The sequence below is a fragment of the Rattus norvegicus genome, chromosome 4 (genome assembly GCF_036323735.1).
Source record: "Rattus norvegicus strain BN/NHsdMcwi chromosome 4, GRCr8, whole genome shotgun sequence".
In the NCBI taxonomy this organism is placed as follows: Eukaryota; Metazoa; Chordata; class Mammalia; order Rodentia; family Muridae; genus Rattus; species Rattus norvegicus.
Genome location: NC_086022.1, coordinates 119,748,302 through 119,762,154, shown reverse-complemented (window position 1 = coordinate 119,762,154; position 13,853 = coordinate 119,748,302). Strand labels below are relative to the sequence as shown.

At 39.2% G+C, this 13,853-nt stretch overlaps 1 protein-coding gene across 10 annotated transcripts in view; it reads right to left on the bottom strand.

Annotated features, from left to right (window-relative positions):
- Positions 1-13,853, bottom strand: part of Alms1 (ALMS1, centrosome and basal body associated protein) — a 100,387-nt gene that overhangs the window by 21,317 nt on the left and 65,217 nt on the right. For all 10 annotated transcript variants that reach the window (NM_001106604.2, XM_039107348.2, XM_039107353.2 and 7 more), the window contains 2 exons: positions 7,572-7,661; positions 3,673-4,823 (listed from right to left, as the gene is read on the bottom strand). In NM_001106604.2, coding sequence (NP_001100074.2) covers positions 3,673-4,823; positions 7,572-7,661 — 1,241 coding nt within the window. The remainder of the gene's footprint in view (positions 1-3,672; positions 4,824-7,571; positions 7,662-13,853) is intronic.

The window sequence follows — 13,853 nt, the reverse complement described above, 5'->3', positions numbered from 1 at the left end:
TATCAAACACAAAGAATTAACATTAATCACAACATTAATCCTAACACTCATTATCAAAACACAGCAAGGTGACAAACCCATTCCACAAGGCTGGTACTATCCTGACAGCAAAAGCAGCAAAGACCTGGCAACAACCTAGATGTAAAGTCTTCTTCAGAGGCAAGCAAAGCGAATCCTACGGCACTGAAAAGAACTGCACACCATGGCAAAACGGGAATTACACAAGAATGCAACTGTGGCTCAACATGTGATTATCAATTAATATATACCACATCAAAAGAAAATGGGAAGAATGGGAAGTTGATGATCATTTCATTAGATGCCAAATTTGACTAATATTAAAATGTTTTTATAATAAAAAAAAAAATCCAAACTAGCAAAGTATAACAAAAGTCACAAGAGAAAAACCCACAGTAACATTCCTAACTGTGAAAGACTAAACGTATTCCTTCTGAGAACTTGAACAAGGGTACCAGCTTTTAACATTCAACTCTCTATTAGAAGTTCTCCGTAAATCAGTTAGAAAAATTAAAACCATCCAAATTGGAGAAGAAAGACTGTCTCTATTTGCAGATGGCAGGAAATTCTGTATGTTCTACAAGAAAAGAGTTAACAAATCAATTCAATGATGCTTGTAAGGCACAACATCACATGTAAACATTAGCTATGCATCTCTACACTAACAAATAATCCAAAAATGAAATTAAAATATTTATACTTACAATAGCATTAGAAAGAATAAAATATTTACAAGTTCTAAAGGGACTGAGTGGTCAAAATAATCTTGAAAACAGGACGGTTCTTGCTATCCAAAATTATGATGAAGATATACTAAATCCAAACTGTGGGACTGGCATGAGTAAAACAAACCAATGAAACAGAGCTGAGTATCCCAATGTGGACACACATACACACTATCAAGATTTCTAATTAACAGTGCCAAGGAACAAATGGGAAAACAGTCTAAACAGATGATCTTGCCAGAACTAGACATAAACATGCCGAAGAATGAAAGTAGACCTTTTTTGTATACGATGTATAAAAATTAACTCAAAACAGACTTAATTCCTAAATATAAAAGCTAGACTAAAAAGACAAGAATCTTATGACATTTGATTTGGCAACGATCTCCGGGATATGGCTCCCAAAACCTGGGTCACAGAAAGTACATGCTGCACTAGTAAATCTGCTGTAGGTCAAAGATACAGCCAACAAAGTAACTGAGTGAGGGGCAACCTACAGAATGGCAAGATATATTTTCAGATTTCACATTTAGTAAGGGACTACCATACAGAAAAGTCTAACAGCTACGGAAGGAAAGGCCAAGCAACTAAGTTTCTAAAGGCATTTCTCCAAAGAAGCTATACAAATGGTTAAGATGCACACAGAATGTTCAATAGGAATGTAAATAAAACCAGTGAGAAACCACCTTATACTCAATAGTATAGGCTAGGAGATAACATTAAAAAAACATGGGGTTGGGGATTTAGCTCAGTGGTAGAGCACTTGCCTAGGAAGCGCAAGGCCCTGGGTTCGGTCCCCAGCTCCGAAAAAAAGAACCAAAAAAAAAAAAAAAACAAACAAACAAAACAACCAACAACAAAAACCCCAGAAAATAAGCAGCCACAAAGGAGCAATGTGAGGCCCAAGGAGCTTTCGATAATCATTGCTGGCAGAAGCCTACAAGGACAGGCACTGTGGTCTTGTCAGTTGGTAAGTAAGACACAATTACCGTATGATTTGATTTCCCCTCGTGGGGGTACCTCAAGAACTGCATACAGGGATTCCAGGATCAGCCGCACTCACAATAGCTGAAGCACTGAAAGTGTCCAAGTGTGTACGACTGCACTTATAACTAGATTAAAAAAACAGTGTATCGCATATACGTACACAGAGTATTACCAAACATGAAAAACTGAATTACTGTTTGTGTTTTGACATAGATGAGCCTTGAAAAAAATGTAAAAAGGGCAGAATTGTATCTTAATGGTAGAGCATGTGCCTCAAAAGGATTATATGTTCCATGTTCAATCCCTGGGAGTAGGGGAACCTGACAAGAGTCATATGGTTATATTTATATGAAATGACCAGAATAGGCAAGTCCCCAGAAACAGAGGCAAATTATTGACTCCCAAGGGATAGGGGGAAGAGCAGAGTATAGATGATTACTATAAGCCCCAAATGTCACTTAATTGTTTAATTGGAAAAAAGAAGAAAACCATCTGAACTCTGGAGCTAGGGTCTCAGCTTCCTGAGTACTCTGTATACAGATATGCACCTTGATGCTCAGCTCAAAGTGTAACACTGCATTATATGGTCACACGTAAATCTTCAACCAGGATCCTTTCTCCTCTTTCCAGTATTATTGCCGGGTTTTTTGTTTTTTGTTTTTTCCGGAACTGAGGACTGAACCCAGGGCCTCGAGCGCTCTACCACTGAGCTAAATCCCCAACCCCCGTTTTTTATCACTTAAAAAAACTATTAACACATGTAATCACTGTCATTTCATATCTATCAAAGGCTTAATCATGAGAACTGTTGCTTATGGGAAACCTCATCTCCTATCTCCTTCCCTCTAGACTTGTCTCCATGCAGTCCTACTGACAAAGTATTTTGAGCACAAAATGCCAAAATAGGTATTTATTTATAAATTATTCTACTTACCATATATTATAAAATACAAATAGGAAATAGGAAATTTGAAAACCTGAATAAATATAAATTCTATTTTCCCTACTCCAATCTCCCTGGAGAGCTTTTCTCTAGACTTTTTTCGAGACAGGTTTACACTAGGTAGCTAAGGTTGGCCTTAAACTCATGATGCCCTTTGCTTCAGTCTTAAATTCTGAGGTAGCAGGTGTGCACCAACACATGCACGGCTCTATTTTCTCTTGGGTGGAGCACCTGTCTTTACCATCTCTGGTAAAGACATGTAATGTGGTAACAGGTTCTGACTCTTGTGCCATATACCGTGAGGTCCCTAGAGGGCTTGGGACCCTGTAACGTCTTCCTTATGAAGACAGATGAGGAAACTTCACTTGGGTATTTGTAACTGAGGACTAATAACTCTGAGATTCCAACTTGCTTTTGAGAATATAATGCTAAGTGAGCACAGCTGATCTTCTAGAGTGTGTGACACCACACTGCAGCTTATTTCTTGCAAACACACCCACCAGGTTTATCTAACCCCTCTGGTTCAACTTGTCTTCTATCTCCTAGTTCTTCATTTAGTTATATACTTTAAATCGTGTTGTGGTTGACCCCATTTTCAACTTCGATATGATCCTAATGCTTCATTTACTTAAAAAAAAATCATATTGTATTGTTTAAGTGTAAGTATTTAAAAGCAATTCAAATACTTATCAAAAGACGAGGAAAAAAAAAAAAAACAACTCCCCATCCCTGGGCCAGACAGAGGCCATGCTAGGCTTGCAGCTCCCCAGACCCTGAAGGCACCCAGTGCGAAGCGAGCCTGGCAGGGTGTGTTGGTGGAAAGAATGACAACAAACAAGAGCACGGTGCTACACTTTCTCACTTTTCCAGCGGGAAGAAATGTTATAGTGAGGAAAGGACAAATGGCTTTTTTTTTTTTCCACCTGTTGTGAAGAGATTAACTAAAACGTCCACAAAAAAAGGCATTCACATTGCCAGTTGGAATTTGTAGCCGTGTACCTGGACGTGCCTCCTTCTGGTGTGCTCAGAAGTCATTTGGGGGCAGGCTGTGTTCAATGCTTTCCTCTTGTGCTTGCATGGCTTCTCCAGATGTTTCCTCCGTTGATTAGTGACACTACTGTATAATTTAATTTGCCTGGGTGACAAATACAGTCTATCGTGGCCAAAGGCTTGGATCAGCCGGGCTGTGTCAACGGTAGAAATGGAGCTACTCCTCTCATTTAAAGGCATGTCCCTACCAGTGTGGGTCAATACATCTGACTCCACAGGAGACTCAGTGCTGGAAAAAAGGTTGGGACTATCTGTGAGGAGGAGCTCACTTTCCTCTGAGGGTCTAGAATCCAAGGAGGTATTGCTGACATTATTAAAATCTGGCTGCTTTCTCAGGATGTACTTATCTAGTTTAATCTTCTCAATATTACGCTGACTGGATTTCCCACCTTCATGAGGAGAAAGCACTTTGCTTTTCCTAAAGTCACCTGTACTGTGACCCCTCTCTAGGCTCTTACTCCACTTCCTCTGCTGCTTGCCTTTCTGTTGATGTTGCCTCCTCCCAGTCCACCCCCTGGCTCCACGTCCCCATCTGCGGTCATCTTGAGTACTTTCTGAGGCCTGGAGTGAATGTGTGATGGGATTCTGAAGCAGTTTAGCCAAACGATCAAGCCGTTCCACCAAGGAGAGCTCTTTGTTATCACAAGCGCCAGATGGTTTCTGCTGCTTCTGTCGCTCCTGGTACTTGTTCCAGAGTTCATTCAAACTCATGGGGCACTGACTTGTTAGCTCTGGGGTGACCTTCTGATCCTTTTTTGGGTCATTTGCCGGTCTTTTGTCTTCTTTTGTGTCTCTGGCCTGATTCTTGATAGTATGTATCTTCTCATGGCCCCCCAAATTCAAATCCATGCTGAGGCTCTTAACTCTGGTGCACTCCATCTCAGTGTTGTCTGACCTTGGGCCAGGGGGCGGGAGGCCGCTGTGCCCTGAATGACAGTGAAAGAGATCCTTCCAAGGATGCTGCGTGAGAACATTCCTTCCCGAAGACTCGCGGCAGAGATCCTGCTCTTGGGGCAGGTGCACTGGGTGGTGGAAGTAAAAGCTGGCTGACCTGAAGACAGAGTGAGTGGTGTTTGCAAACTCGGAGTGACACTCAGGCTCTGGAGAGAGAGAGAGAGAGAGAGAGAGAGAGAGGGAGAGAGAGAGAGAGAGAGAGAGAGAGAGCGAGAGAGGGAGAGAGAAGGAAATTTTGAAAGGATTTAAAAATAGTTGTATTCCTTTTATAAATACTTAACAATCATACTGGCATAAGTTAAAAAATAAGGATTTGGACAAACTCCACTATTGTATGACAAAGCTGGGACTGGGTCTCAGCTTTAAAAGTGCTTGCCTAGCATGCACAAAGACCCGGGTTCAACTCCTAGCATGGTCTAAACTGCACTTACAATGCCAGCACTCAGAACATTGAGACAGAATGATCAGGATGCAGGCCACCATCTGCTACACAACCAACTCAAGGCCAGCCTGGGCTAACTATATGGTACCCTATATCAAAATTAAACACAAGCAGTCCAAGAACTAGACAGAAGCCACTGGACATCCATGAGTTCAAGGCAAATTTGGTCTATACAGTGAGTTCTAGGACAGCCAAGGATACCTTTTCTTAAAACAAAACAAAGCAAAACAAAACAAAATATGGATTGAACTCTACCATCATGTGACAAAGATGCATGATCAAGGACAGCCCCTTGTTCTCCAGACTAAAATTAGTTGCCTTGTGTATTCACCACCTATTCTATTCTATTCAGACTACTTTTTGTATGTGTTCTTTCTTTTTTTTTCATTCTCCCTCCCTCCCTCTTTCTATCATATTTATTATAGTTATTATATAAAAGTACACTGTAGCTGTCTTCAGACACACCAGAAGAGGGCGTCAGATCCCATTACAGATGGTTGTGAGCCACCATGTGGTTGCTGGGAATCGAACTCAGGACCTCTGGAAGAGCAGTCAGTGCTCTTCATCACTGAGTCATCTCTCCAGTCCACATGTGTTCTTTCTTACCAAAAAAAAAAAAAAATGAACCCTGCTACTAAGATATAGATGGATATTTCCAGCTTAAAACAAAAACAAAAAACCTTGAGATTTCTCTATCAGCATTAAGTGGGTGGTGTGAAAAATTTTATTTTAAAGCCTCATTTTTGGGCAATCATCATTCTACATCAAAATACGTATTATTGAATAAATCATATATTATAGTTTACTAGGCTGAATGTGGTTTTCTGAACCACATTAAAAGTTCATCCATGTTTGCTGGACCATTCAAAATCATGGCACTCAAAAACCCTCAGACTATGGTTATTTTATTTGGCTTAGAAAATTACTGGGGAGGGGCAGGGGGCTCACCCCTAATCTTTTCTAACTGCTGGCCTGGCTATCTCCCCTGTGGTGTTCTCCAAGTATTGCTATTTCTCCTGGCCATGTGCTCATGGTACCTCTCTTCTCATGGTGCCTTCTTGTCTCTCTCCTTGTGGTCTCTCTTCTCTTCCTCTCTTCTCCACCCCAACCTGGTAACTCAAAACCCACCTACCTCAACCCTTCCAGTAATTTGCTGTAGTCAATTTTATTTAACCAATAGTTTTAAATTAAGGAGCAAGGTTTGCACAACAAAGGCTTGTAAGTGTGAGAATTCACATGTAGGCCTAGCCATTTGGGTGCAGAATTTAAGCATTACAATACATAGCTACACACCAAACCTCCACAGAATGTAAAATGGTATAGTTGTTCAGGAGAACAATGTATCCCCTCCTTAGGTGGAGGCACTGTTTGGAAGGTTTAAAGGTGTGGCCTTGCTAGATAAAGTATATCCCTGAGGACGGGCTTTGACACTCCAAAGCCTTCCTCAGTCACAGCTCAGTCTCTGCTTCATGCCTGCACATTTTTAAGACTCACATCTTAGTTTGCTACTCTAGTGGCTATATCTGCTTCCCACCAAGTGGCCACACTTCCCCACCCTGATGATGATGGACTCCTATACCTCTGGAACATAAGCCCAAATAAACCCTTCTTTAAGTTGCCTTGGTTGTGTTTTATCACAATGATAGAAAAGAAACTAAAATAAAAGTGGTTCTAATTACCAGTCTGACTATTCACTACACCGAACAGAAGAAAAGCAAACTTTACCATGACTCAACAGTAATCAAGACAGACTGGTACTATCAAGAGGGTCAAAGCATTAGATCAGCCTTAATGGTTGGGCTATTGGGCTTTAGTGTATCTCCTTACAAAGTTTATCCACATTATAGCACACTGACAACTTCCTCATGAAAGAGGCGTAAAAACCATTTTTAAATATAAATCCCATTTTCTTTTTTATTGTTTTGTTTGAGACCAGGTCTAGTTATGTATTCTATAATTACCTTGACTTGACTATGTATCCATGATTCAGAACTAAGACACAATACTGCATTTCTAGCATCATCAGCCGGGTGCAGCTGTTCCTCGGGGTCTGGTGGAAGTGGTTCCTGACCTCTCACAGATGCCAACTGCTTTGCGTAACAGGGAGACACCAATGTACACCTGTGCATATGCATGTGCATCACCAGTGCTTCTATACCTTAAATCATCACTGGATTGCTTACAATGTCAGAAATAGGGCAAATGCTAAGTCAATAGTCATTAGCCTGTGCTATCTGTGGAAAGTAATGACAAAAAAAGAGAAATCTATACACAGTCAAAAATGATAACTTTTTTCTCAAAATGTTTTCTGCAGAGTTGGTTGAATTGAGTATGGAGGGCAGTACTAAAATGATATTCATAAGTAAAATAGAAAAGCATCTTATTTTGTCAGAATGAACCAGAAACACAAACAGTAGCACTTAGGCACACACAGTAACATTTACTGCATTACCTATCTCTAAGGATCCTTCCTTCTGTTTAATGGATTTAGCGTCTGGCAGATTTCCAGTTTTTCTGTCTTGCACAGTGATATCACTGGATCCTAAGAAAACAAAATGAATTCATTAAATTCATACAAGAAGTTGACACCCTACCCCCAAAAGACCTCTAATTTCCTAATATGTGAAAGCCATTGTTACTGGCACTAGAAAACATAAATCTATACCATTGTTTAGAACCATGGGAAATGGAAATAAAAAAGCACATTTACACAAGCATGTCATATAGAGCTAGAGAAGCAACGTAAAGGGCTGGAGGTACACGCAGCTTGGTGGTTAAAAGCACCTGCGTTCAGTTTCTGGCCCATGTGGTCGCCTACTACATCTGCAACTCCAGTTCAAGGGCATCTGATATCCTCTTCTGACCTCCACAGACACAGATATTCAAGTGGTACACACACATACATATAGGCAAAACGCCCATACACATAAAATAAAATCAATTAAAAACATGTGATATCTGTTTTAAAAGTTTGAAAAAAGAATCACCATGAGAGACAGATGAAGAGGTATTAAGTGCTCAAAGAAAAAAATTCTAGCATGCAGTACCATAGAAAACTCTAGACAACCGACTTGAGTCCCTCAAGATGGGAAACATTTTGAAATGGAAACCAGAAGTCACTGAAAGCATTGGTGGCTTCTCAAAAGAGGAATCAGGAGAGCAGCCCAACACCCACGAGTGCAGCACACAATACGGAAAAGAAGGAATTAGAGCAGGCTATTTTGGAGCTGTCCTAACATTCTGAAGAATGCTAAAAGACCTTAGATTCTATTCCCAAAGACAATAAAGACTAAAATGCATCGGGAGACCTACATGATCAGAACAGTTTCAGGAACATTCATTTAGCAACAGTAAAAGCAGTGGTATAATTTTGGAGTGTTTCCCAGAATACAAATCTAAAATCTTAAGAAAACAATGGTATGTGAAAAAGAGAAGTGTCTTCTGCTCTGAAATATATCCTTGTCTTAACTGTGCACAACTGTCCTCTAATACACACTTTCTTTTCCTGTAGGAGCCGATCATGTTACCAGAATAAAGTCTCAACCTCCCTGGCAATACAACTTGACATAATCACACATGACTCAGGCTGGCATCCAGGACAAAGGACAGTGCAGCATCACCAACAGAATACAAGAGATAGAAAAGAAAGTCTCAGGCATAGAAGATACAATAGAAGAAATCAATACATTGGCCAAAGAAAATGCTAAAGCTAAAAAGTTTCTAACACAAAACACCCTCAAGATATTTGGGATACTATGAAAAGACCAAACCTAAGAATAATAGGAATAGAGGGACACGCCCAACTCAAAGGCCCAGAAAATATCTTCAACAAAATCATAGAAGAAAAGTTTCCTAACCCAAAGAATGAGAAGGCTATAAACGTAAAGCAGCTTACAGAACACCAAATAGACTGGACCAGAAAAGAAAATCTTCCCATCACATAATAATCTCAACACTAAATATACAGAACATAGACTATTAAAAGCCCCAAAGATAAAGTTCAAGTAGTAATAAAAACAGACCTATTAGAATTACCCCAGACTTCTCAATAGAGACCTTAAAAGCCAGAAGAGTCTGGCAGATGTCTTACAGTGTCCAAAAGATCACAGATGTTGAGTCAGGACTTCTATACATAGCAAACTTTCAATCGCCACAGAAAAAAAAGATATTCCATGGAAAAAAAAAACAAATTTAAATAATATCTTTCCCTTAATCCAGCCCTACAGGGGATACTAGATGGAAAACTCCAATACAAGGATGGTAACTATACCCAAGAAAACACAAAAATCGATAATTCCTTATCAGCAAAACCAAAAGAAGAGAAACACACACACACCAACATCATCAAAATAACAGGAACTATCGTTAGACATTAATATCTCACTAACATTAATTGACTCAATTCACCAAAAAAAACACACAGGTTAACAGACTGGATGAGTAAACAGGATCCACCATTCTGCTGCGCACAAGAAACACCACAGCAACAAAGACAGTCACTACCTCAGAGTACAGAACTAGAAGAAGGTATGCCAAGCAAACGGACCCAAGAAGCAAGCTGGAAGAGCCACTGTAACATCTAATAAAATAGACTTTCAACCAAAATCATCAAGAGGCATGAAAGGACATATCAAACTCAAAGGAAATATTCTCCAAGATGAACTTCTATGTCCCAATTCATAAAAACGACTAGAGCTTAAATCACAAATTGAACCCCACACATTAATAGTGAGAGACTTCAACACCCCATTCTCACCAATGGATAGGTCAAGACAGAAACTAAACTGAGAAATAATGAAACAGAGATTATGAATCAAATGGTCTAATAGATATCTAAGAACATTTCATCCAAACACAAAAGAATAATATGTCTTCTTCTCAGCACCACACGGAACCTTCTCCAAAACTGACCATATATTTGGTCACAAAGCAAGTCTCAACAGATACAAAAAAAAAAAAAAAAAAAAAAACAGAAATAACTCCTTGTGCCCTGTCAGAACAGCATGGCTTAAAGCAGGATTTCAACAACAGAAAGCCTACACAGTCATGGAAACTGGACAACTCACAATTCAATGAATACTGGGTCAAGGAAGAAATAAAGAAATAAAAGACTTTCTAGAATACAATGAAAATGAAGGCATAGCATACCCAAACTTATGGGACACAATAAGTGCAGTGCTAAGAGGAAAACTCAGAGCACTAAGTGCCTCCATGAAGAAACTGGAGAGACCTCATCCTAGCAACCTGTAAAGCTCTACAACAAAAAGAAGCAAAGATACTCAAGAGGAATAGATGGCAGGGCCGAAATCAATAAATTATAAACAAAGGGAACAACACCAAGAATCAATGAAACTAGATGCTGGTTCTTTAAAAAAAAACAAGATAGACAAACCCTTAGCCAAACTAAGTAAAAAACAAAGAGACATTATCCAAATCAACAAAATCAGAAACGAAAAGGGGGGCTTAACAGCAGAAAATCCAAAGAATCATTAGTTCTTACTTCAAAAGCCTATTCTCCACAAAATTGGAAAATATAAACGAAATGGATGATTTTCTTGATAAATACCAATTACCAAAGTTAAATCAAGATCAGGGAAACAATTTACATAGTCCTGTAACCCGTAAGGAAATATAAGCAGTCATTAGACGTCTCTCTGCCAAAAACAAAACAAAACGAACAAACTAAAAACCCCAAAAAACCAGGGTCAGATGGTTTCAGTACATAATTCTACTAGACTTTCAAAGAGCTAATTCCGCAAAAATAGAAACATTGCCAAACTCATTCTATGAGACCACAGTCATTCTGATGCCACACAAAGACTCAACAAAGAAAGATAATTTCAGACCAATTTCTCTATAAACACTGCTGTAAAAATACTCAATAAAGGGGTTGGGGATTTAGCTCAGTGGTAGAGCGCTTGCCTAGCAAACGCAAAGCCCTGGGTTCGGTCCCCAGCTCCGAAAAAAAGAAAAAGAAAAAAAAAACTCAATAAAATACTCGCAACCTGAATCCAAGAACACAAAGATAACATCCTCCATGATCAAGTAGGCTTCATCCCAGGGATGCAGGGGTAGTTCAATATATAAATATCCATCAACGTAATCTGCCATAGAAACAAACTGAAGGAAAAAAACACATGACCATCTCATTAGATGCTGAAAAAGACTTTGACAAAATCCAACACTCTTCTTAAAAGCTTTGGTGAGATCAGGGATACAAGGCGCATACCTAAACACAATGAAGGCAATATACAGCAAGCCAACTGCCAACATCAAATTAAATGAAGAGAAACTTAAAGCAATTACATTAAAATCAGAAGCAAGGCAAGGAAGTCTACTCTATCTCTTCAGAGTACTTGAATTTCTAGCTAGAGCAGTAAGACAACCAAAAAAAAAAAAAAAAAAAAAAATCAAGGGGATACAAATTGGAAAGGAAGAAGTCAAAATATCGCTATTCACAGATGCTGTAATAGTATACATAAATGACCAAGAACTCCTTCAAATTAACTCACAGAAATCAGTAGCCTCCTTTATACAAACAATAAATGGGCTAAGAAAGTTAGGGAGAGGGGTTGGGGATTTAGCTCAGTGGTAGAGCGCTTGCCTAGCAAGCGCAAGGCCCTGGGTTTGGTCACCAGCTCTGAAAAAAAAAAAAAAAAGGAAGTTAGAGAGAAAACACCCTTTACACTATCTACAAATAATATAAAATATCTTGGAGTAACACTAACCAAGCAAGTGAAAGACCTGTAATGACAAGAACTTCAAGGCTCTGAAGAAAAAAAATTGAAGAAAATATCAGAAGATGGAAAGATCTCCCATGCCATACCAAAAGCAATCTACAGATGCACTGTAATTCCCATCAAAATTCCAACACAATTCTTTAGACCTTGAAAAACAATTCTCAACTGCATATGGGAAAAAACAACAACAACAAACAAACAAACAAACAAACAAATCCAAGAGAGCTTAAAAAAAAAAAAGACCTGTAGAAGAGAAGAACGTCTGGCAGTATCATCATCCCTGACTTCAAGCTGTACTGCAGAGCAGTAGTAATAAACACCACATGGTACTGGGATAGAAACAGACAGGTTGATCAATGAAATCAAATCAAATTGAAGACCCAGAAATAAAACAACACACCTCTGAACATTTGATTTTTTTAAAAAAGAAGCCAAAACCATACAATGGAAAAAGGAGACCATCTTCAAGAAATGGTGCTGGTCTGCCTGGACGTCTGCCTGTAGACGCATGCAACTGGATCATGTTTATCACCCTGTGTAAAATGTCCAAGTGGATCCAAGACCTCACATGAAACCAGATACTAATTCTAATACAACAAAAAATATCCTTGAACTCACTGGGACAGGAGACAACTTACTGAACAGAACACCAATGGCTCAGGCACTAAGATTAACAATTAATAAATTGGACCTCATGAAACTGAAAAGCTTCTGTCAGGCAAAGGACACCATCAATAGGATAAAACGACAGCCTACAGACTGGAAAAAGAGCTTTACCAACCCCACATCTGACAGAGGGCTAATACCCAAAATATATAAAGAGCTCAAGAGGTTAGACAGTTAGACACCAACAACCCAAGTAACCCAATTTAAACACGGGGTACAGAGCTACAGAGAATTCTCAACAGACAAACATCTCAGGCCAAGAAACACTTTAAAAAATGTTCAAAGTCCTTAGTCATTAGAGAAATGCAGATCAAATCAACTCTGAAATTCTACCTCACACCCATAAGAATGGCTAAGATCAGAAACTCAAGTGACAGCACAAGGATGTGGAGCATGGGGGACACTCCTACAGTGCTGAAGGGAGTGCAAACGTGTACAACCACTCTGTAAATCAATTTGGCAGTTTCTCAGAAAATCAGGAATCGTCTACCACAGGCAGGCAGCAGACCGGGAGCAGCTGCCGCTTTAGTTGGTGGGGAACCCACCCGCATAAGACCAAGCTGCACATCTGCTGCATATGTGCAATGGTCCTAGGTACAGCCTCTGCTCGCTCGTTGGTTGGTGGAGCTGATACTGGGATGTAAAGTGACTAAATAAATAAATAAATGAAAAAATTATGTAATCTATGTCAGAGACTACTTTAACTAGTTAAAATGTATAGCACAGTTTAATATACTACTTATTTTTAAAATATTCTTTAAAATTTAAGGGTTAAAGTTCTGATAAAACAGGGTCTTACAGAAAAGTCTAAGCATGGTAAGAACTTCAAAATAATGACTTATAATAATGACTTGTAAGAAAAAAATGAAGAAATGAGGGAAAGTTTGTCTGCATTCAAAATGAGCCATATAGAAACGACTGACATAAACTACATGAGCTGAAACACCTAAATTTAGGGGAAAATTTAATAGTCTATCAGATGGAGAACTAATTTCTATAATAAGGAAAAGACAAAAATATATACAAGAAAAACAGTTCTAGACAATTCTCAGGATTATGGTAACCAAAACAAAAAATGAAAAACAAATTCAAAACCCACCAACTTTCCAAGACTTACATACATTTCGGTTGGAGAGTATAAGGAATGTTCCTTAATTATCTGATTGGCTAAAAAATATGACAAACAGCCAATCACTGGGAGGAAAGGAGGAGGCGGGTCTTCCGGGCAAGACAGGAAGAGGAGGGGAGGAAGAGGAGTTGCAGGAGACAGAGGAGGGCAGAGAGAAAGTGTTGGAAGGAAGGTGGAGCAGAAGCGCACGGCCTGGAGA